General features: G+C 43.3%; 1 protein-coding gene across 2 annotated transcripts in view; it reads right to left on the bottom strand.

The window, feature by feature from the left end:
• Positions 1–9,900, bottom strand: part of samd9l (sterile alpha motif domain containing 9 like) — a 19,322-nt gene extending 9,422 nt beyond the window's left edge. The window contains exons 1-3 of one of the 2 annotated variants that reach the window (XM_043715093.1): positions 8,345–9,900; positions 7,681–7,748; positions 4,421–4,486 (exon numbers count right to left, since the gene is read on the bottom strand). In XM_043715093.1, the coding sequence (XP_043571028.1) occupies positions 4,421–4,424 (4 nt within the window). In that variant the 5' untranslated portion in view covers positions 4,425–4,486; positions 7,681–7,748; positions 8,345–9,900. The remainder of the gene's footprint in view (positions 1–4,420; positions 4,487–7,680; positions 7,749–8,344) is intronic. The other variant, XM_043715091.1, reaches the window with a different exon arrangement.
• Positions 9,901–10,575: the final 675 nt, after the last annotated feature.

Here is a 10,575-nt window from a genome sequence, read left to right as displayed (position 1 = left end):
GTGAATACTGAAGTAAAGTATTCATTCAGTGTCTCCCCAATCTCTTCCGCCTCCACACGCAACTTCCCACTACTATCCTTGACTGGACCTATTCCTACCCTAGTCATTCTTTTATTCCTAACATACCTATAGAAAGCCTTAGGGTTTTCCCTAATCCTATCGACTAAGGACCTTTCATGTCCCCTCCTTGCTGCTTTTAGCTCTCTCTTCAGGTCCTTCCTGGCTACCCTATAACTCTCAATCGCCCCAATTGAACCTTCACGTCTCGTCTTGAGATAGGCCGCCCTCTTCCATTTAACAAGGGATTCCAATTCCTTATTAAACCACGGCTCCCTCGCACGACCCTTTCCTCCCTGCCTGCTCGGTACGTAATTATCAAGGACACTCAGTAGTTGCCCCTTGAACAAGTTCCACATATCATTTACACTCTTGCCTTGGAGTCTACTTTTTCAAGCCACACATCCTAAGTCATGCCTCACCGCATCATACTTTCCCTTACCCCAGCTATAATTCTTGCCCTGTAGTACACACTTATCCCTCTCCATCACGAGAGTAAAAATCACCGAATTATGGTCACTATCCCCAAAGTGCTCACCTACCTCTAATTCTAACACCTGGCCTGGTTCGTTACCCAGAACCAAATCCAGTATGGCCTCACCTCTTGTTGGCCTGTCTACATATTGTGTCAGGAAACTCTCCTGTACACATTGAACAAACACTGACCCATCTAACGAACTTGAGCTATAGCTTTCCCAATCAATATCAGGAAAGTTAAAGTCCCCCATAACAACCACCCTATTACTGTCACTCATCTCCTGAATCACCTTCCCTATCCTTTCTTCAATGATTCTAGGACTATTTGGAGGCCTGTAAAAGACTCCTAACAGGGTGAGCTCACCTTTCCTATTCCTAACCTCAGCCCAAACTACCTCAGATGGCAAGTCCTCATCCATCGTCCTTTCCACCACTGTAATATTATCTTTGACAAGCAATGCCACACCTCCCCCTCTTTTACCCCCCCCTCTGCCCCTACTCAAACATTTAAATCCTGGAACCTGCAAATGCCAATCCTGTCCCTGTTCTAGCCATGTCTCCGTAATAGCCACAACATCGAAGTCCCAGGTACCAACCCACGCTGCAAGTTCACCTCCCTTATTTCGTATACTTCTTGCATTGAAGTATACACACTTCAAGCCAGTTTCCTGTTTACAGGCACCCTCCTTTGAAATTGATGCCATGTTCCTAACCTCTCTACACTCCTGGCCCTGCACCCTGAAGCTACAATCTGGGTTCCCATGCCCCTGCAGAGTTAGTTTAAACCCCCCCCAAGAGCACTAGCAAACCTCCCCCCAAGGATACTGGTGCCCCTCATTTTGATGCACAAGTTCGAACATGACTTATTTGCTGCACAGGACCTCCAACCAACACAATATACCAGATATAGTGACAACATTTTCTTCCTCTGGATTCATGGCGAGGAGTCACTGAAAGAACTACACAGTGATATCAACAAGTTTCATCCCACCATCATACCTACCATGGACTACTCTTCAGTATCTGTCTCATTCTTGGACACACGCATCTCCATGAAGGGACAGGCACCTCAGTACCTCACTCTACCACAAACGCACAGATAATCTCACGATTCTGTACTTCTCTAGCTTCTCCCGTAAACATATTAAAACAGCCATCCCCTATGGACAAGCCCAACACATACACAGGATCTGTTCAGATGAGGAGACACGCGACAGACACCCAAAGGTGCTGAAGGACACCCTCATAAGAACAGGGTATCATGCTCAACCCATCGATCGCCAGTTCCGACGTGCTGCAGTGAGAAACCGTAATGGCCTCCTCAGGATACAGTCACGGAATACGACCAATAGGGTGCCCTTCGTTGTCCAGTACTTCCCAGGAGCAGAGAAACTACGCCATGTTCTTCACAGCCTGCAACACATCATCAATGAGGATGAGCACCTCACCAACACCTCCCCTACATCTCCACCTATTGCCTTTAAACAACTGCCAAACCTTAAACAGACCATTGTTCACAGCAAACAGCCCAGTCTTCAGGACAACATCAACCACAACACCATACAGCCCTGTCATAGCAACCACAGCAAGACGTGTTAGAGTGTCAACATGGATACCACCTATACATATGGGGACACCATCCACCATGTACGTGGCAGGTACTCTGTGACGTGGCCAACATTATCTATCTCATACGCTGCAGGTAAGGATGCCCCGCGGCATGGTACATTGGCCAGACAAAGCAGACGCTACAAAAACAGATGAATTGACACCACATAACAACTGCCAAACAGGGATGTTCTCTCCCAGTCAGGGAACACTTCAGCGTTCAGAGGCATTCAGCCTTGGATCTTCTGGTGACCATCCTCCAAGGTGGACTTCGGGATACACAACAACGCAAAGTGGCCGAGCAGAGAGTGATAGCCAGGTTCAGTACCCATGAGGATGGCCTCAATCAGGATCTTGTGTTCATGTCACACTGCAGGTGACCCCGTTGCACTACACGCACACACACACATTCACGCAGACCCTCTCTCATATACACACAAACACCCACAACCACACACACACCCTCTCATAGGCTTATACTCGCTCACACTCTCACACACACTCTGCCAAGCACTCACACACCAACACTCATTCTCACATGCACTCACACTCGCATGCACACACTCATTCACTCTCTCTCTCTCTCTCTCTCATGTAGACACATACATGTAAGTCAATGGGGTGAATTTGCAGATTTGTATTTGCAGATACATTCTATTTTGTTCAGAAAGCACACCATTTCTGGGCAGTCAATATTTTTATAATCCATGTGACATTTCATGAATTCCTACTTCGGAAATAGAACCAGTCTAATGCAAGACTGAAATACATACAGACTATAACCTCGCATATTTAATGCATTGTCTAAGCTGAGTTGTCACTTCATTTAATAAAACCTTTAGTTATCTCGAGAACGTGATTTAAAAGAAGTTCTGGGATTTACATATTAATGAACAGAAACCTGGAACCCATTCTAAAAGATGAATGACTTAACTACAATCTAGGTTTGTTCAATGTATTGTTTCAGTTGCATGACACTATAATTTTTTGCTATAAATTCTGTGTCTTGTGATCTTGCTCCACAGCTACCTGATGAAGGAGCAGCCCTCTGAAAGCTAGTGCTTCCAAATACACCTGTTGGACTATAACCTGATGCTGTGTGATTTTTAACTAGGGTTAAAATACAACAAAGGAAAGAAAACCTTGGGATAACCTAACTCTACTGGAAAACCTAACAGAACAATAGATACAATAACAATTATTAATTAACTGTTCCAATATAGTAGCATCCCATAAACACACCCTTTGACAAAAAGGCAGATTCAGAAACCAGACTTTATCTCACATGCAATCCAGCAGCTCAGATAGAGTATCCCCAGCCTTTGGCTGCAACTCCTTCCCTACAGCATGTGGGTCTACTACAGCACATAGATTGCAATGGTTTCCGAGAAGGCAGCTCACCACCACCTTCTCAAAGGCAACTAGGGATGGATAATAGAACAAAGAACAAGAACGAAGAAAACTTACAGCCCAGGAACAGGCCCTTCTGCCCTCCAAGCCTGAGCCGATCCAAATCAACTGTCTAAACCTGTCGGTCAATTCCTAAGCATTTGTATCCCTCTGCTCCCCACCTACTCATGAAGCTGTCCAGACGCATCTTAAATGAATCTACCGTGCCTGCCTCTATCACCTCAACGCGTTCCAAACGCCCACCGCCCTCTGTGTGAAGTACTTGCCGCTTGTATCCCCCTTAAACTTTCCATCTCTCACCTTGAAAGATTGACCTCTCGTTATTGACTCCTTCACCCTGGGAAAAAACTTGTCTCTATCCACCCTGTCTATACCCTTCATGGTTTTGTAAACCTCAATCAGGTCCCCCCTCAATCTCTTTTTTTCTAATGAAAATAAACCTAACCTACTCAACCTCTCTTCATAGCTAGCACCTTCCATAACAGGCAACACCCTCGTAAACCTTCTCTGCACCCTCTCCAAAAGCGCCACATCCTTTTGGTAACGTGGCAACCATAATATATGCTGGTCCAGCCAGAGACACCAATGTGCTGGAAATTAAATAATGAAATGATGCAGATTTTGGAGATCCTAGCCTCCTCAGCTCCTTAGTTATAAAGTCACCAAAATATTTGTTTTACTTTTATTTGGAAAATAAATCCCACAAGTTAATTATGTCAATACAGCATACAATGTTCAGAAATATGGTGAAACAACCACTGAAGGCAGATATTTATTCAGAGGCTTAAAGATAGATAGTACTTTTATCAGGATGAAATACATATCAGGACATTCATTCTAAACCATATGTAGTTGTTGTGACACCTACCCATTTTATGGCTCTTGAGATTTTAATCTGAGCCAGTGGGCAATCACATACCTCAGTTCAGTTTCTCTGAAAAAGAAATTCCACAAATGAATCAACATGTTGATGCAACAAAAGCAAATCTCTAGATTGCTGTAAAAGAGTCATACTGCTTCATCTTCCACCAATCAGGACGTCATTACAAGAATTTCAAATCTCAAAATATACAGCAATTTATACTGTTCGAGAAGTTTGGTTGGATAATTTCTTTTATTTGCTTATGGGACGTGGGTATCACTGGCTGGGACAGCATTTATTGTCTATCGCTAGTTGTTGTCGAGATGATCATGGTAAGCTGCCTTCTTGAACTGCTGCAGCTGGACCCAGGATATTGTGATGGAGGGAGTTCCAGGATTTTAACACAGAGTGTGGGTTCACCATATAAACTCGATGGAAACAAAGGGCAATCCAAAGTTACCCTGTGGAATAATACCTACTCTGATTAGATCATTTCTCACAGGGAGAGGCTGATTGGGCTGGGGCTGTTTTCCCTGGAGCATTGGAGGCTGAGGGTGACCTTACAGAAGTTTATTAAATCATGAGGGGAATAGATAGGGTAAATAGGTCTAGATTAAAGTGGTGCTGGGAAAGCACAGCAGGCCAGGCAGCATCCGAGGAGAAGGAAAATCATCAGGAATGAAAGGACATTTTGCCCGAAACGTCGAATTTCCTGCTCCTCGGATGCTGCCTGACCTGCTGTGCTTTTCTAGCACCACTCTAACCTAGACTCTGATTTCCAGCATCTGCAGTCCTCACTTATGCCTAAATAGGCAAGGTCTTTTCCCTGAGTTGGGGGAGTCCAGAACTAGAGGGCATAGGTTTAGGGTGAGATGGCAACGATATAAAAGGGACTTTAGGGGCAACTTTTTCACACAGAGGGTGGTTCAAGCATGAAATCAGCTGCCAGAGGAAGTGGTGGAGGTTGGTACAAATACAGCATTTAAAAGGCTTCTGGATGGGAATATGAATAGGAAGGGTTTAGAGGGATAAGGACCAAGTGCTGGCTAATGGGACTAGATTAGGTTAGGTTATCTGGTTGGCATGGACAAGTTGGACCGAAGGGTCTGTTTTTGTGCTGTACAGCTCTATGACTCTATATCATATAAACACATGAATGGGCCCTTTGGACCTAAAAGGTGCCCAGTCTATTTCAGATTACCGTACAAGTGGAAGATATCTCAAAATCTGACCAAAAGGTGAAGTCAGCTGTTTTACACAGTAGAAACATGAGCGGGATTCTCCACTAACAGGATATTGCTGTCAAGCCAAAAAGGCTATCCAAATGTGGAATGTGGTATATGAATTTCAGTGCTGGCATAATGCCAGATGTGTTGACTGTACTGGCAGATATTAAACATCATATTCCTTCAGCTGTTTGAATAGGCAAAACACTGATTATAGCTAAACATGCCACGCTTGAAAAACACTGAAAGTTGTGTTCAACATTAGGCATGATTCTGCAATTGGAGAATTTCATAGAATCCCTACAGTGTGGAAACAGGCCCTTCAGCCCAACAAGTCCACACCGACCCTCCGAAGAGTAACGGACCCATTCCCCTACCTTATTATCCTATATTTAGCCCTGACTAATGCACCTAACCTACACATCCGTGAATACTATGGGCAATTGAGCGTGGCCAATTCACCTAACCTGCACAACTTTGGAAGGTGGGAAGCAACTGGAGCGCCCAGAGGAAACCCACGCAGACACGGGGAGAATGGCCAAACTCCACACAGACAGTCACCTGAAGCTGGGATCGAACCTGGGACCCTGGTGCTGTGAGGCAGCAGTGCTAACTACTGGGCTACCATGCCGCCTTAATATTTGTTAAATAACCCTAACAGTACCAAGAATTATATCAAATGCAACTGAAGATTATCTGTTGGCTTTGCAATGTGGCTCCATTATGGATGTTAAAAACCATGTATTTGTACTCACAGGGCCTAGTCTTTCACAAATACAAAGAACATTTCCGTGTATTGTATCTTTTTAAAAGAATACTAACCTAGGGATAGCCATTCCCTGGTATATGTCCTCCAGCAATGTCTTGACAATAGAGTCATAGTCATTGAGAAACAGACCCTTCGGTCCAATCAGTCCATGCCAAATATAATCCAAACTAAACTATTCCCACCTGCCTGCTCCTGCTCCATATTCCTCCGAACATTTCCTATTCATGTATCCATCCAAACTGGTTTGAATTTAAACACAAGATTGGCAGTTAACTGTTCCCTGGTGCAATCGACATGTCAACACTTCTACCAACCTAGCCCACTTACTAACCGTCAGCACCTTCTTCTCATGCACTATAAATAATTATTTCCTTTAACATGTAGTATTCCTGCAATTCTGTCCCAGTGAATGTAAAACATAAAGCGTCAACATCCCCTTCTTCATCAATACTGATGTACTGAACTAGCAAGCATTTCCAGATTGAAACAAAACTGTTTAAATTACCAGTTTTCCTGATGATTACCTCAGGAACTGGAAGCATTCATATTTTTGTAATAAAGAGTTACTTTTAAGGAAAGATAACAGCACATTGTCTCAGCCTTCCTTTCCTGCCTTGCACAACTGTCTTCCATTTTTCATTTCTCTTCCACTTCCAAACCCCATTTTTCATGCCATGACATTATCTGCATCTTAGCTCTTTACTGCAGACCAAGAACAACAACTTCCTTTCCAGAGGTCTGATGGTTTCATTCCCAGATGTGTACACACACACACGCACGCACACAGGCTTCCTGGGCAGATGAACAATCAAAAAATTGGCAGCTGTGTCATAAAAACTGGTCATCACTCCACAGCCCAATCAGTTATTTGCTGCTGGCCAAATCTCCCTTTGTACACATTCTGGGTCTCACTGGTCTATAGTAACCTCCTCAACAAGCAGCTGTGCAAACAGCACTTACAATGAGTCTGGGTAACTTTTTTTTTTAAAAAGGGCAGTAATCCTTTCAACAATCCTTAGTTTGTAAACTAATGCTTTTCCCATTTTAGTCCATAATCAAAAATATAGAAAAATGAATAGGTCAGTCACTCCATCTCCTGCCCTTATCCTTTGCAATGTTCTTTTCAACAATCTCACCCCTCCACTAATCTCCCATTCTGCTTCCCACTCACTTCCCCTTTATCATTCTGGTGCGTTCTCTAACTCCACTCAGCTCACTCTCCATTTAACCCCTGATCCCGACCCTCCTCATAGTTTCCCCCATTCACTCACCATCATCTCTTCCCATGTCTTCTCTTGCCAGTCCCCTTTCTCTCTCGCAATCTCATCTCATGATTAACCTACAGAGGTAAAAACAATGACTGCAGATGCTGGAAACCAGATTCTGGATTAGTGGTGCTGGAAGAGCACAGCAGTTCAGGCAGCATCCAAGGAGCAGGAAAATCGATGTTTCGGGCATAGGCCCTTCATCATGAATACAGCAGAGAGCCTGAAGCGTGGAGAGATAAGCTAGAGGAGGGTGGGGGTGGGGAGAGAGTAGCATAGAGTACAATAGGTGAGTGGGGGAAGAGGATGAAGGTGATAGGTTAGAGAGGAGGGTGGAGTGGATAGGTGGAAAAGGAGATAGGCAGGTAGGACAAGTCCGGACAAGTCCTATCCACAACCCTCCCAAATCCTTTCCCCTTCATTCTTCACTCTCTCTCACACTCTTCTGATCTCCAGCCATTCCTTCTCTAAACAAGCTTGATTGATGACTTTATGGTTTTTGTACCTTTTTTTTGGAAGCGGCACAAACGTTTAAATAAATAAAATGAATACCAGCTCATTTCCTCACACTTCCAAGTGAAGGAAAAGGGAAGAACTTAGAATTACAGAAACTGAAACTAGGGTTCAACTAAACCAAAAGACTCTTATAGAAAAGATTATCAAAACCTACCCAAAAATGTTGCTTTATCAGCGATTTGTTAATACCATTATACAGAAAGCTCAAATAACAATCGGTAGAGACAGAAACGACCAGTTTCAATTTCTAGTCAAAAAGAATTGAAACAAATAGTTTCGGAAAATTGGAAACGTTCCGGGATATGACGGAACCGTGTCACTGATCCAATCCCAACTCTGCAAACAAAATGCGAGAAACTACTCACCAATCAGACTCATAGAGGAAGTGGTTTATGATCAACAAGAGATCATAACATAATATTCAATTACATGCTTATCAGAAATGGTTTCAAAATTTCCGCATAACACTGATCTTACAAATAACGCGAATCGGAATTAGTGGGTTTCCCAAACTCAGGAATAGCTGTAAAACTAACTGCTATTTCTGCGCACAGCAAAATAGGAAAACTTGCAGATGGTGGAAATTGGAATGCAATTTATGACAAATTGAGAGAAAATCTTGAAACAATGGAATTTTTCACAAACATCGCACTTGGCCAGGGCATTTATTAAAAATGTGCCAGTCAGTAACCCATTTCCATGAACCAGCCACACAAAATCAGAAAGCTCTCTACATAAAACGGAATCCATTCTCCACTCACAATGATAACACTGCAATCATTCAAGTCCTTTAGTGAAGGAAACCGGCTATCCTTACCTGGTCTAGTCTATATGTGACTCCAGACCCACAACAACGTGGTTTAATCGTAAGGACTAGATAATGACTGCTAGCCCAACCAAAGACCCCCACATGCCATGAATAAATCTCAAATAAAGTATCTTAATTCATGTGTAGTTCTCCCACCCATACAAGGAGTTGTAAGGCTGAATTTCAGGCCATAGATCTTCAGAACAAGAGCAGGCCATTCAGAGTCGTGAACTCTTTCTGTCTTTCAACTCACGGCTGTTGGGTACCTCAACTTTATTTACTCTTAGCCACACCTCGCAATAATCTCACCTACCCTGTCAATCTCAGTCAATACCCAGTCTTCACACCCCTTCTGGGGAGGAGAGTACCAGATTTATACGGATTTCAACTTTTGCCAGAAGATGCCCCAAGTTCATTGCTCAACAGTTTATTCCAATTTCAAATTAGACAAGAACTAGGCAAACTATTGCCTGTTTCAAATGTTGTGGCATTGGACATGGTGAAAATATATGGGAAGATTATTTCTGCTACCCTGTAATAACATATTTGCCTAAGGCTGACCCAAATATTTGTGAATGGACATTTACTAATTCAAACAGCAATCAGCATTAAATATCTTGTTTTTTATAGTATGCTTTTAGGCAGGTTAATATTTATTTTGTAATAGGTGATAAATACACAATTAGAGGCTTGTACATTTTACTGAGCTGGCAGTAAAAGGAAACATCTTTGAATTAATGAATAGCGACACTAACATTCACTCAGTTTCCCTTACACGTCTTGTCTCAGGAACTCAGTCAGGTATAAAATCTCCATGTTAGGATAAAGTGTAAGGATTAGATTAGATTACATTACAGTATGGAAACAGGCCCTTCGGCCCAACAAGTCCACACCGACCCGCCGAAGCGCAACCCACCCATACCCCTACATTTATCCCTTACCTAACACTACGGGCAATTTAGTATGGCCAATTCACCTGACCTGCACATCTTTGGACTGTGGGAGGAAACCAGAGCACCCGGAGGAAACCCACGCAGACACGGGGAGAACGTGCAAACTCCACACAGTCAGTCGCCTGAGGCGGGAATTGAACCCGGGTCTCTGGTGCTGTGAGGCAGCAGTGCTAACCACTGTGCCACCGTGCCGCCCACAAATAAAGCCCATTAACTACATCCCTTCTTCAGAAAAGCCACACTGACCCATCCTGAATCCTTGCCCCAAAATCAGGTCTAATACCTCTCAAATCTATTTATAGCCTTCGCAATGGACTTTGTTAGTGACTTATTTCAACAATCCATTTGTTGCTGTCTAAGTGCCAAAAGTAAACGCAGTCTGCCAAACTTTCCAACTACAGCACAAGTGGCTGACATTAAAGTTCAGGTTAAGCCAGACTGCACTTTACCTCACTGCGTCCTTCACTGTTGGCAACTTGTTATGTTTCTATTTGTCATTCCATTCTTATGTTGCTGCATGGATAATGCCTGAAGAACTCCATGTCTTATTTTCGTACAATTTGAATTCTCTTTTTTAGGGCAACACTCACTCTCTTGCTTAGGTTGGCTCAGTGGTTAGTACTG

This window comes from Chiloscyllium plagiosum, chromosome 24 (assembly GCF_004010195.1).
Source record: "Chiloscyllium plagiosum isolate BGI_BamShark_2017 chromosome 24, ASM401019v2, whole genome shotgun sequence".
Taxonomy (NCBI): Eukaryota; Metazoa; Chordata; class Chondrichthyes; order Orectolobiformes; family Hemiscylliidae; genus Chiloscyllium; species Chiloscyllium plagiosum.
The sequence above is the reverse complement of the archived record's forward strand: the minus strand, read 5'-3'. Positions and strand labels throughout refer to the sequence as shown.